The sequence below is a fragment of the Lissotriton helveticus genome, chromosome 7, assembly GCF_964261635.1.
Source record: "Lissotriton helveticus chromosome 7, aLisHel1.1, whole genome shotgun sequence".
NCBI classification, from domain to species: domain Eukaryota; kingdom Metazoa; phylum Chordata; class Amphibia; order Caudata; family Salamandridae; genus Lissotriton; species Lissotriton helveticus.
Genome location: NC_136068.1, coordinates 627,456,703 through 627,471,642, shown reverse-complemented (window position 1 = coordinate 627,471,642; position 14,940 = coordinate 627,456,703). Strand labels below are relative to the sequence as shown.

Here is a 14,940-nt window from a genome sequence, read left to right as displayed (position 1 = left end):
TTGTGGGTTTTGGAAAAATGCAGGCAGGTCAATAGTTTGGTTGATATGAAACTGTGACACCACCTTTGGAAGGAATTTGGGGTTAGTGCGGAGCACCACCCTGTTAGAATGTATTTGGATGAATGGCTCTTGGATAGTGAGCGCTTGCAGCTCACTAACACGTCTGAGCGCCGTGATAGCAACGAGAAAAGCCACTTTCCACGTTAGAAACTGAAGTTCGCATGAGTGCAGTGGCTCGAAAGGTGGGCCCATCAGCCTAGTGAGGACCACATTGAGGTTCCACACAGGAGCTGGTGGAGTTCTAGGAGGAATGACCCGTTTCAGCCCCTCTAGGAAGGCTTTAATGGCAGGCACCCTGAAAACAGAGAGGTGCTGCCTATTCTGGAGATAAGCCGCTATGGCGGATAGATGGATCCGAATGGAAGCGTACGCTAGATTGCATTTGTAAAGATGTAACAAATAGCAGATGATGTTAGGAATGGATGAATCTAGCGGGTTGATATTGTTGTCTGTACAGTAAATGACAAATCGCTTCCATTTTGCAGCATAGCAAGCTCTGGTCGTGGGCTTCCTTGCCTCCCAGATGATGGCCATGCATTCAGGAGGCAGGTTGAGGTAGCCAAATTCTAAGACCTCAGGAGCCAGATCGCCAGATTGAGCTGTTGCGGATCTGGATGCTGAATGTCGCCATGGTTTTGCGTCAAGAGGCTGGGTGTGAGATGCAGCCTTTGATGCGGTACCACGGAAAGTTCCAGAAACGTGGTGTACCATGGTTGGCGTGCCCATGTTGGAGCAACCAGGATGAGAGTCATCGAGTGTTGCTTTAGCTTTTTTGCCACCAGCGGAATGAGAGGCGCTGGGGGAAAAGCGTACGCAAATTTGCCGGACCAGTTCATCCACATCGCATTCCCCTGCGATTCCGGGTGAGGGAACCTGGCGGCAAAGCTTTGGCATTTTGCGTTTTCCCTTGTGGCAAACAGGTCTATCTCTGGATGACCCCACTGCTGTAAGTACGGGTGGAGTACTGATGGATGTATCTCCCACTCGTGCATTTGATGGCTGTATCTGCTGAGCAGATCCGCCATTTGATTGTCCTTGCCGGGGAGGTATTCCGCCATGAGGAAAATATTCCTCTGAATGGCCCACTTCCACATGCTCTGAGCCAGATGAGACAGCTGTGGTGAGTGAGTACCTCCCTGTCTTTGGATGTAGTACATGGCTGTCATGTTGTCCGTCCGGATCAACACGACTTTGTTGCACAAATGTACCTTGAAGGACTTGAGCGCCATGAAGATTGCCATCAATTCCAGGTAGTTGATGTGCAACTTCTGTTGTTGTGTGGACCACAGTCCCTGCACCGTGTAGTGGAGCACATGAGCCCCCCCACCCTTGGAGAGATGCGTCCGTTGTCAGGATAATCTGTGGCACAGGCTCTTGGAACGGTCGTCCCTTGCAAAGGTTGTGTGGATTCCACCAATGCAGAGAGTTGTATGCCCGACCGGTCACCAACACTAGGTCCGTCAGTTGTCCCCGAGCCTGTGTCCACTGATTCGCCAAGCATTCTTGGAGAGGACGCATGTGCAACCTCGCGTGCGGGACTATGAAAATGCAGGAGGCCATCATGCCTATCAACTGCATGAACACTCTCGCTGGCAGGGAGTGTTGCGGTCTGAACCTCTGGATCAGTGACTGAATGCTGTTGATCCTGGCTGGGTTTGGCTGAGCCATAGCAGTCAGGGTGTTTATTGTCGCGCCCAGATACTGCCGCAGATGGGCTGGTTGAAGGTGCGACTTTGGGTATTTGAGCGAGAACCCCAGACTGTGCAGGAGTTGAATAGTGTGGGACATGTCCGCGGCGCACTGTTGTTCCGACTTTGCTTGAACAAGCCAGTCGTCTAGGTACGGGTAGACGTGTATGTTCTGCCTTCTGAGGTGCGCCGCCACTGTCGCCAGACACTTTGTAAACACTCTGGGGGCAGTAGTTACCCCAAAGGGTAGTACTTTGAACTGATAGTGCCTGTTTTGAATGGTGAACCGGAGGTACCGTCTGTGGGATGGGTGGAGTGGGATGTGGAAATAAGCATCCTTGAGGTCTAAGGTTGCTAGGAAGTCCCCTTGATTTAGCAGGGGTAGAATTTGTTGCAGTGTCAGCATGTGAAAATGTTCTGACAGTATGTACATGTTGAGGGGGCGTAGATCCAGAATAGGTCTGAGGGATCCGTCCTTTTTTGGGATGAGGAAGTACAGGGAATAGACTCCTGTGCCTTCCTCTTCCACTGGTACGAGCTCGATTGCACCTTTTTGCAGCATCACCAAGACTTCCTGCTGCAATAAGTGCAAGTGCTCTGCCGACATAGGACGGTGCCTTGGGGGAATGTTGGGAGGAGTGGACGTTAACTCCAAACAGTAACCGTATTGGATAAGTTTTCGCACCCACCTGTCTGTAGTGATGGATGTCCAGACTGGCAGGAACTGCTGGAGTCTCCCCCCGACAGGTGTTGGATGGTCGGGGGGCAGTGACAGAGAGTCACTGTTTATTGGAGGCAGAGGAACGTGAGTTGTTGTTTCCTCTGCCCCTGCCCGTGGCACTGTTGCCTCTGTATCCTCCTCTACCCTGCTTGGGGTAGGAGGATTGTGCAGTTCCCTTTGAAAATTGTGATTGTTGACCCAAGTGTCCTCTGGTAACACCACGTGCTCCTGAGCGACGAAAAGTGCCGCCCCTGAACTGTTGTGACTGAAGTGCCCCCATGGACTTAGCAGTCTCGTTGTCTTTCTTAATCTTTTCAAGTGTGGTGTCTACATCTGGGCCAAACAGTCTGTCAGGATTGACAGGCTGGTTGAGGATAGTAGTTTGGATGTCAGGCTTAAAACCAGATATACGAAGCCAAGCTTGTCGCCTCAGCATGACGCTAGTGTTAATTCCCCAAGCCGCTGTGTCAGCCACATCAAGTGCACATTTTATTGCAGCGTTTGATATAAGCTTTCCCTCTTGTATGAGCATTTCTGCTGCTTCTTTATACTCATCAGGTAGATGTTGAAGGAGCTGTTCTAGGGTGTCGTAATGCGCCCTATCGTAACGCGCCAACAGTGCCTGTGTGTTCGCTATACGCCATACATTGGCAGCCTGCGCAGCCACCCTTTTGCCAGATGCCTCAAGCACTTTCGACTCCTTGTCAGGGGGAGGAGCTTCACCCGTAGTTTGGGAGTTTGCCCTTTTGCGGGCATTGGCGACCACCAACGAGTCTAGAGGCAACTGTCCTCGAATATATGCAGGATCTCCAGGTGCTGGCCTGTATTTTTTCTCGATACGTGGGTTCACCACTCGTGCCCTGGTTGGTTCCTTAAAGATCTCTGGGGCATGTTTAAGGACACCTTTGAGCATAGGAAGAATTTTAACTGTTCTTTCAGAGACAGAGAAAGTGTCAAACAGGAAATCTTCCTCCACCGGGTCAGCATGCATGTCCACATTATGATTTCCCGCTGCCCGTTCGATTAAAGCATTAAATGCTGCAGAGTCCTCCGTTGGAGATGTACGTGGGCCAAAACCTTGTGGATCTTGTACCACCTGCTGGCCACCTTGGTCCCCAGTGTCGTCATATGTGTCCTGCTGAACATCAGGGTCATTGTCCACTGGGAAATTGTATTGGTCGTCTTCCTCATCATCCTCTCCCCCTGATTGGTTTGGGGAAGGTGATGGACTTCTTCTGGGTGGTGGTAGGATAGGCTCAATAAGGGCAGGAATGTCCTGTGCTGGCCTCTTTTTCTTCAGTGGAATAACATAGGATTCCAGTGGTTGGGAAGTGATTTTCCTTTTGTAAAGGGTCAGTTTCCCTGTTTGGGCATTGATGTAATGCTCAGAGTCTTGTTCTGAGGCTTGAAGCGTCGAAGGAGCCGAAGTCTTTGGCACCGATTTAGGTGCAAAGGCCTTTGGTGGCACCTTTGGTGGAAGAGTGTAAATAAGCTTGGTTGATGACTTTTGAGGAGTGTCAACCTCTTTCGGAGCCGATGGCGTGGGAGCCGTCGCCGACAAAGTCTTTTCTCGAATCCGTTTCAGGGAGTCGGTGACTTGTTTAGTGAAGGAGGCGGAGGGTGTCGAAGCCGACGTTCGGTGTCCGGTGGCGTCGGAGTCCCTCGGTGTCGACGGTATTTGCGTCGACGATTCTTCAGCTGCAACGTGGCGCGGCTGCGTTGTAGGCTTTGGCGAGGCCGATGCTGCATTTCCGACATCTTTGTGCCGATGCGTAGTGGCTGCGGCCTTCGGGTCGTGGCCTGTAGTCGATTTTTGTTCGACGGGGCGTTTAGTTGACGGCGCCGTAGGAGCGTCTGAAGGCGTGTGAACAGACTTCGACGTCCGTCCGAGCAACAGAGGCCGACTCTTGACGGACGGCCTTCTTGGAGGATGAGTCCTTGTGCACCTTCTGCGGCGCTGTTGGCTCGATAACCTTCTTCGACTTCTGTGGACCGGAGGTGGACGGAGTCGATGAAGGAGCAGGCTTTGATATTTTTTGTGGGACGTCGGCCATCTTAGATGTTGTCGAGTCCGTTAGTTTCAGTTTCGTTTTCTCCTGGACGTCGGCCATTTTAGGTGTTGTCGAATCCGCTGGTTTCGGTTTTGCCTGGACGTCGGCCATCTTGGGTGTTGTAGAAACCGAAGGTTTCGGTTTCGATACGTTGGATGGCGGCTCCGCTTGAGTGTCCGTGGCCGGGCTAGAATGCGGGGCCGGGGATAGCGGTGCAGGGTCGTGGGTAAGGCCGAGTGGCGATCCCGTGACCTGAGCATGTGTAATATAGACGTCGGGGCATAGCTCTTCCTCTGAGCTATCTTCCGCGGCCCCAAAAACTTCTTCGTCGTCCCCTACCTCCTCGACGTATTCAATGTCCTGGTCCTGTCCGTCGACCTGTTCCTCGGGATCGGACTGGACCTCTGTCGACGGTGGTGAAATTTGGAGGTGATGGCTACCGCCTTCCTCCGCAGGGTCGTCGAATATGTTGTCGGGTGCCGGTGTCGCTCGCTGGGCCTCGAGGCGCGCCGCGCGCCGATGCTTGAGCGTCTTCTTTGACCTGAATTTTGAGCAGGCCATGCAGTCGTCTTTGTTGTGGTCCGGTGACAGGCATTTATTACAGACCGGATGCACATCGATGTGTGGATATTTGGATCCACAGACGGGGCAGAACTTAAACGGGCTCCGCTCCATGTTAAGGTCGTCGGGTCTTGCTGCGACGAGAGGGCCTCGAAGTGCGAAGAGTAAGTAGACTCCGTAGATTTCCAGCTCAGAGAGTCGGACGACGCTCGAAACCGTGCGCAAACAATACCGACGCTGGTAACGAAGGCCTTTTGGCCTTAAGAACAAAGTTTATCGGTTACGACACGGAGACGTCGAGAACCACATCCGAACCCAATGGCGGAAAAAAACAATGTGGGGATGGAGCCGATGCCCATGCGCACTGTAGTCCAGGGGAGGAGCCACCTATCTCGTGATACTTCGAAGACTCTTCCAGGACAACAATGTGCAATCATCCGGACCCAACACTAGGCGGCGATCTATGCACTAGATATGAATTTAGCAGCCCACATGCCTCGAACATCCAAATACATCATCACTGCGGGTATTAATAGTCGGATAAGATGCTTTCATTGCTGCAGGTGTATTAGGATCAGAAGCAATCATCACTGCTGGTGCAGGTATTAGGAACAGAGGACATCATCTCTGCTGGTATTGGAATCCAGATCAGAGGACATTATCATTTCAGACTCTCCAATATTGGAATAACAGGGTTGACCACATCTAACGAAAACCACAAAGTGGTAAAGTTGCAAAACAATTTCAAAACATCTGACTCCAATTACAAAATAGGAGACGGTGGCCTAAAATGTGAAAAAAAGGAGTCACCGGGTAAGTATGTCAACAAGATGAATTGAATGTTCATGCTTGTTGCTTTTAGGGAGAACTTTTCTCCCTGAAAACAAATATTCAATATCTTTTCAGGAAGCAAATGTTGGTGCCCTGCTGGTTCTTCCCTGAACTTTTGTGAATCATACTTTTAAAGGAGGTTCAGTATCTTTGCATTACTTATGAGAAGATTACTCATTCCCAGGTCTCTGCACGTCTTGGCGATATATTTTTTGGGGGGTGTGGTTTGTGGTGGGGGGGGGGGGGGGTTGATGATTGCTGATCTTGACTGTTTTAGGAGGAGCTATGCTCCAACCTGTCTTGCTTGGTGGTGTTAGAAAGGAGCTCTGCACTCATTAAGTATGGGGGTTTCAAGCAGTTTCTGAGCACCCTTTTCTCCCTAGCTGTTTTTCTCCACCTTTCCGGGTCTGTGTCCTTAGCGCCAAGAAACCGTATGGTGATCGAGCGCTTTACAAGTCTCTTAACTTCAACTTCACCCAGTCCTTGGGTTTAGGGGTTGGCTTTGCTCACCTCAGCCTTGGTTTTCTTCTCAGCTGCCATCAGCTGCACCTTGTCCCTTTGCTCTTTGGGGGCAGATTTATACATGTCCAGCAGCAATTTCATCTCCTTCTGGCTCTCCTGGGCCTTTCTGTGGAAGGAACAGATAAAAAAGAATTAAGGAAGGTCCCTGCACAGCAATGTTACTCTTGCGCCTGGGGATCGTCTGCAGCTTAACATGTCGGTCAATGAAATTCATTATATCTCCCAATATGAAATCTACTACTGAACCCTGGTCACCTTTATGTATGTGTGGATTTATGTGTCCACAAAAGCATAATGTAACATTCAGTGATGGGAATATTGAGGGGTACAGGAACCTGTGTCATTCAGCACAGTAAATGTACACCCCAAAATGAAATCAATGGCGTGACCTATGGCTTGTCCATCATAAAACTCCACAGTGGCACTCAGCACCTGAAATGAGATACTTCAGAAATGCTGGTATCCCCATTTGAAGTGATTGGTGATTTACCTGTATCTTAAAGTGAGACCCTGGATTACAGACCCACAATACATTTTTTGGTGACAGGGCTTTACTATTCAAACACACAATTAACCCAGTGCGACAGTTAGGAGTGGGAGCCTTTTATGTTTTTTTAGATGTACCTCGAAGTATCAAAACTCTGTTCTAATTTAACACCACAAAAAGCGAGCTACTGGAATATATGAGTTTCCCTACTCACTTTAACTCCGACCGCAGCTGTTTCAGCACATCAGAATCCTTCTTCTTGGACTCTTCAGTCTTCGGTTTGTCTTTGTCCCGGTCTCTGTCCCGGTCCTTATCTCTTTCCTTCTCCCGTTCTTTTTCCCTGTCCTTCTCCCTGTCTTTTTCCCGTTCCTTCTCTCGGTCTTTATCCCGGTCTTTCTCTCTGTCCTTCTCTCGGTCTTTATCCCGGTCCTTCTCTCGGTCTTTATCCCGGTCCTTCTCTCGATCTTTGTCCCGGTCCTTCTCTCGATCTTTGTCCCGGTCCTTCTCTCGATCTTTGTCCCGGTCCTTCTCTCGATCTTTGTCCCGGTCCTTCTCTCGATCTTTATCCCGATCCTTCTCTCGATCTTTATCCCGATCTTTCTCCCTATCTTTATCTCGGTCCTTTTCCCGATCTTTATCTCGTTCTTTTTCCCTGTCCTTCTCCCTATCTTTCTCCCGGTCTTTCTCCCGGTCCTTTTCCCTGTCTTTATCCCGGTCTTTATCCCTGTCCTTTTCCCGATCTTTATCCCTGTCCTTCTCCCGATCTTTATCCCTGTCCTTCTCCCGATCTTTATCCCTATCTCGGTCCTTGTCTCTGTCTCTATCCCTCTCTCTATCACGGTCTCTCTCACGATGCTGATCCCGATCTCTCTCTCTGTCCCTCTCCCTTCCTCCTTCTTTGTCTTTATCATTCTCCCGCTCCCGGTCTCGTCCCTTAGGCCTCTCAGGTTCACGCTTAATATCCTCTTCCTCCTTCTTGCACTCACGAGGAGCAGGCTCCTCTTTTTCTTTGGCACATGAGTCTTTGTTCTCATTCTTCACCTCCGGTATTTCCTCCTCCTTTACTAGAGCAGGAGGGGCCTCATCCCCAGGAGTGGATGGGAGAGACGTTGAGCCTGTGGGGTATCCACTCATTTGTACCCTAATCTGAGAAGAGCAGAAGATAAAGAGAAACAGTCAATAACAGAGAAATGTTGCTACTTCTAAAATAACAGTCTGTAACACCAGTTATCTATAATGAGTATCTTCAATACATTTCTAAACAGTGAATAGCCCTTTCCGTTCATAAAACAATGCCTAGTATATGGCCACATTTCATGATTTATCTTGGAATGACAGTTTAGATACTACACTACTTATTTCTCCTTTTTAAATCAAAGAAACAAAAGCAAACTGTTTCCACAGGAAAATGGTTTGGGGCAGACTCTTTGGAAGACAGAATCACGATGAATTACAGTGTAAATTAATGGGGATACTTGGAGGACTTGTCCCCCCTTATGACCAACACCAACCAAGCAAACAGTTCTTTGAGCTAACCATTCAAAATCTAACATTTCCTTTTTCCGCTTTTCTATGCCTTTGAATCTCTCCATTGTAAAATTCTTTGATAGATGATGCCTCAAGTCTATTTCGTGTAATCTGTGTGAATAAATCTAGCTTTGTAGATTTCACCCAAAATCAGTGTTGGTAATACAACTGGGAACAGAGGCCACCATCACTGCTACTATTGATATTAGAATCACAGGCAGTTACTCCTACTAGTCTTAATACTAGGATCAAAGGCCATCATTACGACTGGTAGTGAAATGAGTAGAGGTCTTTTTGTTATCAAGCCAGTTTAACACATTTATTTACCCACTTTTCTCTGCCCTCTCACCGCTGCAGTGTAAATTCTGTGATCAGTGATGCCTCGTGTACTTTCTAGTAATCTATGTGAATAAACCTAGCTTTGAAGATTGGTACCAGTTGTCCAAAACAAGAAATGTTCAAACCCCACATAAAACAACTAAGAGAGGTGGTATCTCCATAGCTCAAACAGAGGTTTAAACTTTGGATTGGGCGCCCACTAGAAAAAAGTTAGGTACCCCATCCAGGGACCTTTCTAGATGGATTATACGATGTTACATTGCGGTGTTCACACCGCGATACCTTTACAACGCAAGTCGATAAAACGACTTGCGCTTGAGGGCGCTGGTCTTAGGAATAGTATGATTTAATATTCCAACTCCAGCCTACGTTACAGTAGGGAAGGTGTGTGGAAAAGTAAATTTTGCCATGTTCTGTGTCCCTACGTGTCATCCATCATATGTTATGTGTGCATGACCAATATGCATATGTTATTCCCCATGTCCGATTAATGACGCAATTATAGTTGTGTCCTCCTCTAGTATGCCAGTTTCCAGTCCTCGTGAATACTACGAATACCAGGCCTATGTAAAGCTACGTTGCCACGTTTCTCAGTGTGCACGTTATTTCATTATAAAGTCCCCGTTTCCAGGCCTCAACAGGGCCCGGACATCAGATTCAGCTCCTGTCTCCTGAAGCCTCGCTGAGGAGTGATCCAGCCCCCACCTGTATCCTCGACCTTTCACTTACTTCCTGCCTCGCAGTGCCCGGTGCAGCTTGGCTCTGCCTCTGAGTCTGCCAAGACTATGTTATGATTCCAGTTATCAGTTTAGTCCTCCTTCTCTGCATTCCTAAGCTACTGAACTGCATCAATAGTTTCCGTCATTGTCTAGCCTATTCGGCTCCATGTAAGAGAAATACTGGATTTAATGGTCATTTAATACTCTTCATCACGTACTACATGTAGAATAAATGCATGCTCTAGCCTTAGAGTCAGTTAGCTTCTCCCCTCATGATTTCTAGTTTATATCAACATGTTCCCTAAACATTAGATACCAGATAGGGTCTAGGTACATGTCGCTCCGACCCTCCAGACTTTAGTCTCTGCTCCTAGCACAGAGTTCATAGCCCCCAGCTTCTCCTAGTAACACGTCATTGTCAGTTTGCGCGCACCACCAGGTTAGAGGTCCCGGCTCCTTAGGTAGCCCCCTCCATGGTTTCCGCCCCATTCATGACATATTCTGTTACGTCTGCACCACATGTCTATGTATACGCCCAGTTACACCTCTTTTTACCCTTATCTTTCGCGACTGCTACGCGTCACCCCTTCTGCTCCACCCACTGCTACGCCTACTGCAATGTAATGCTATGTGTTTGCGTTATGTATATATGCTCATGTATTGTTATTAAAAGCCAGCGCGCTCATCCCAGCCCCAGCAGCTGCTGGGCCCTGTCATCCTATTCCTATGCAGGCTGTCCTGTTCCTGTCCTTATGCTGTATTAAACCTGCAAAAACTCCTACTACCTCGAATCTTGACTCTTATTTATTGAGCTATCTGTTATGATATATGTCTAGTCAAAAATAGGGTATTATTTATTTATTTACCACATAATGGCGCCCGAATAGGGACTTGCCCTTTCCCCACGCGTCGGTGAAGCCACGCCGACCCCCTGACCCTCTGCAGTCGTGACGGAACTCTTCTGCGCAGTGGCAGATATTTCTGCTCAAGTATCCCTCAGGCCCACGGAGGAGACGGAGGAGGCGGTCCAGCATCCAGACGAGACGGTGGAGGAACGCGGCGAGTCCCGACCAGAGCCCAAGCCAAGAGTCCAAGGTCCGAGGTATCCGGAGGTCCACCCGTAACTGAAGTCCGAAGTCCGAAGTTCGTCGTCGTAGCAGTCCAGTCCAGTCCGAGGCCTTCCGTTCTTGCTGCCCGGTGAGTACCGTTACTGGGGTGGTATCTAGACAGGGTCAATTTAATTGACTCTGGTCTGTGGGTTGGTGGTACACAGTCCCACAAACGAAGTGTCCACTTCGGTGGATGCGGGTCCTGACGTGTCTCTTTAAGAGACCGGTAAGTTTCGTACTGTTTCAGCAGTGCATCTAGTTTCTGTTCTAGCCAGTTCTGTTCTCGAGAAATCTCAAGTATTTTCAGGTGGTATTCTGTTCGAACTGTTATTCATAATGTTCTTCATGTATTTTAATGTTGTGGTATGAGTGCGACGTGATTTCGTGTTTTCATTGTGTATTGTATTATGTCCAGATTATAGTCCAGTCATGCCGCTCTTCTCAAAATTACGTCAGTTAAAAACTAGAAAGGGTCTGCTGGAAGCAGCAGTTCCCGTCCCGCCCAGGGACAGTCCAGGTCACTTTATGTATCAGAAACATGGCATAAGTGCCATATTGTATCTAGATTTATGGGTAGAGTATACCAAACAGTTAGAAGAAAAGTATAGATGGCCCGTATCGGGTACATGGGATGCCGAATGCATCATGCGAGTAGAAGAGGCATTATGGAAAAAGAAAGCCAGACAATCACAGAAAGACGCCATCGAGCTATGGCGCAAAGAAGCTCATAAAAGAACCGAAAAAGAAATCAGAAGGTCGGAACTAAGTAGAGAATCCCAAGAACGAGCCCAAGAAAGAGAATTAATCGAGATAGGTGAACGAGTTAGAACTGAGCAATCAGACAGACAGAGGAATGCCCTCATTAAGGGTATGTATCCTCTTCTTGCCGAAGGCTTGCCAAAAGCGACCCCGGAGGCATCCAGTAACTTTCCGCCACCACTGGTTCCGACCAAGCTACGTCACAAACCGACCGCAGCTGATATTTTTATTTCGTCCTATCTGGACGACACAGTCCCAGAATATGCAAATCCTGTTCGCACTCCGCCCGTCCCTGTAAATCAGGTAATTCCAGCTCCTCCAGACACCGGGGTGCCCTTAACAGCTCCCCCGGGTCAGCCTGCCATACAAGTCCAGCCCACGTTACAATTACCGACCCTGCCAGGACGGAAAGCATCAGTTGATGATTCTAGTTTAGGGGCCGCAGGAGGAAGTCTTCCTCAAACCCCGCCGCCACACAAGCGTTTATCAGCACTCGAATTACATGCTCAAGCATCACAGCGTACTCCTAAGAATAATAAGTCTGTTGCAGAGATCAGGCAAACCCTTGGCGAATGTGTCTATGACCCAGTTCCAGGCGAATTTAATATGGTTTTATATTCCGTACGCGTAAGGAGAGTGACCGAGTATCTAGTCACCCTGCCGAATATGAAAGAAGATCTAGACCGGATATATCGTTTCATCCGTACAGGGGATGACCCACAAAGTATTAGTGATGCCATGTCTCAAAGGAAAGCCGAGATTCAGCGCATGATATTAAAGTTCTTAATTAACTGTCTAATAAGAGAACAAGATTATCCGTCTAAAGACCCGGAAGAAATGAAAACTCTAACAAAGTGGAGTGATAATATAGCCGAAGGAAAGCACAATACCATTGGTGCCATGGAAAGTATGTACAAGAAAATCCGTAGAGAGATAATAAAGATACACGAACAGCGTAAAGCAGCACAAGTAAGCGAGAAAGAAAGTATCTCTGATCCTGAAGAGGAAGACGATGAGAATACTGCCAGAATAGCGTATGTAGGAAAATCTAGATTTCCAGATCGCCATTTACGTCTAGAACCCAAGTCTATTTTCCATCATACAGCACCAGAACAAGGTTCCCTAGAACAAGTATTTCAAGCTACCGATCACATTCTGAAATCACGAATCGGTTATAGTGAGTTAAGTACTATGCATGAACAGGAACTAGTCCGATCAGCAGTCAGATGGATTACTGATTCTACCACTTTTCCAGACGAAATAGTGGCACAAATGTTTCTGAAAATGCCCCCAGCCGAGCAACGACTGGTGGGTATGTATATGATCCAGCACCTCATTACTCTGTATGAGGGTCAACATTCTGATCCAGGCCCGTTACATGATATCTTGAACGAGTTACTCCAGTATAGATGGAGAGGTCTAGGTACCGATTTAATTAGTGTCATTTTAGAACAACGTCATAAATATAGAACATTCTTGAACCCGCATTTTGTCCATGTCTCACCCCCAGAAAGTAAACCGTTTTACATAGACAGACAGAATCCGTTACGAGAAGTCCACCCAGTCAGAGGGGCGGGTGGCGAAATGCAGCGAGTGTTTGTATACACTCCAATCACAAAGATGGAACTCCTCGAAATGAAGAAATTAATTCCCTGTCATGACAAAGATCCAGCGGGGTTCCATAGAGAATTAAAAGACATGCTCCGTATGGGAGAATACACTTACCCAGATATCATTAAAATGTTAAAGGTTCTGCTGCCCGCAGGGGTGTATGAAAAGCTAAAGGAAAAAGAATGGGAGGTGGGAGAGAAAAAGATAGATTGGGCAGTCCTAGAAGCAGAAGATAAGATACGTGTACCAGGTACTGGTCTTGGAGAGAAATGTAAAGAATTACCAGAATTATTAATTCAAGTTTTACCCAGATTATTAACAACGAGAAAAGAAGACTGGGATGCAATCTCAGCCTGTAAACAGAAACAAGATGAAGATATTAGTGATTTCTATTCTAGGTTTGAAAAGTGCTTTAGTATCAACAGTGGCCTCAAGACAAGTAGTGAGTCATATCCTCACCTTTTCGTTACTAAATTAGTCGAGAATTCAAGCCCACAAGTTAAAAACCGAGTTTTGAAAGTCGAAAGCACCTGGCAAGCAAATACTCCGTCCCAGATGCTCCAGATGCTCCAGTACCACCAGAATAGAATCAGGGAAGAGCAAGAACACGAGAGAAAACGTATGAAAGACACGAAAATGAAAGTGCTAGTTGCACAATCTGTTCCTCAAGACAGTCAGAAGAGGGGTCCGAATCAAGCCAGTCATCCTGCAGCACCCGTTAAAGGGAACTGCAATTATTGTAAACAACCAGGTCATTTTATAAACGAGTGTACGGTTCTGAAACATAACATAGCCACTGGTAAGACTAAAGAAAGACCACGTCCGCCCAGACAAGAACAAGTTTCACAGATTCCTCAGTCACAGAATGCACCACAGACAGTTACAGCACCGCAGCCTGTTGCTGCAACACAGCACGTTACATCGCAGATGTACCAGTATGCACAGTCTGAGTATCCAGAGTACCAGCAGTATTCATGAAACAGCCTAGAGAGGGAGGTAGGCTTGCCCCTCATCGAGATACCTGTAGATCAAGAGGGTCCCTATGTTCACAGTCAAGTATTAGGGAAAGACAGAAAGTTTTTGATTGATACAGGGGCAAGTAGGACCACAATTAGTCATGCCGAAGTTCCAGGGGCTCCGCTCTCAGGCTCAAGAAATGTTTCCCTTGGATTTTCAGGAAAGCCTATCGTTAATGAGATTTCAAAGCCAGTCACTCTAGAAGTAGGTCCATTGTCCCGCACTACTGATCTGTTACTTACTAAGTCATGTCCGGAAAACCTATTAGGCATTAAGACATTGAAAGAGTTAGGTGCAGTTATATGCTGTTCCCCAGCATTGTTCCTACGTGACTTTAAGGGTCACTATGTATTACGAGATTTTGATTCCAGACTGTCTAAAGTTCCGCAGCATTTATGGGCGCAAGGTCCAACTGATGTAGGTTACATGCAAATCACACCCCATCGTGTGACTCTCAAACCAGGTGTAGTGTTACCACGAATCAGACAGTATAGATTGCCACCCGAGGCTGTAGCAGCCTTATCCAAAATTATAGACGAGCTCATGGCTCAAGGAGTAGTTGTAGAAACTGACTCCAATGTATGTAACTCTCCGATCATTCCAGTCATGAAACGTACTGATCCAAATGCACCCCCAGTATATCGATTAGTGATCGACCTACGAGAGCTTAATAAATGTATTATTCCGCAGTACCCAGTTGTCCCAGATATCTCTTCCTTATTGACAGCCATTGATTCCGAAGCCATGTTCTTTACTGTAATCGATCTTAAGAATGCATTTTTTAGTGTTCCGATTCATCCAGACAGCCAGTTCCTTTTCGGATTTTGTTTAAATGGAAGGAGCTATATGTTTACACGAGCTCCTCAAGGTTTCACAGAAAGTCCTAGTATTTACAGTCAAGCACTTAAAAGACAACTAGACAATATTCATATGCCAAC

The 14,940-nt window shown here is 47.4% G+C and overlaps 1 protein-coding gene across 2 annotated transcripts in view; it reads right to left on the bottom strand.

The window, feature by feature from the left end:
* The window catches only part of RNF40 (ring finger protein 40), a 212,162-nt gene that overhangs the window by 129,226 nt on the left and 67,996 nt on the right, over positions 1-14,940 (bottom strand). For both annotated transcript variants that reach the window (XM_078652854.1, XM_078652855.1), the window contains exons 13-14: positions 7,136-8,067; positions 6,423-6,540 (exon numbers count right to left, since the gene is read on the bottom strand). In XM_078652854.1, the coding sequence (XP_078508980.1) occupies positions 6,423-6,540; positions 7,136-8,067 (1,050 nt within the window). The remainder of the gene's footprint in view (positions 1-6,422; positions 6,541-7,135; positions 8,068-14,940) is intronic.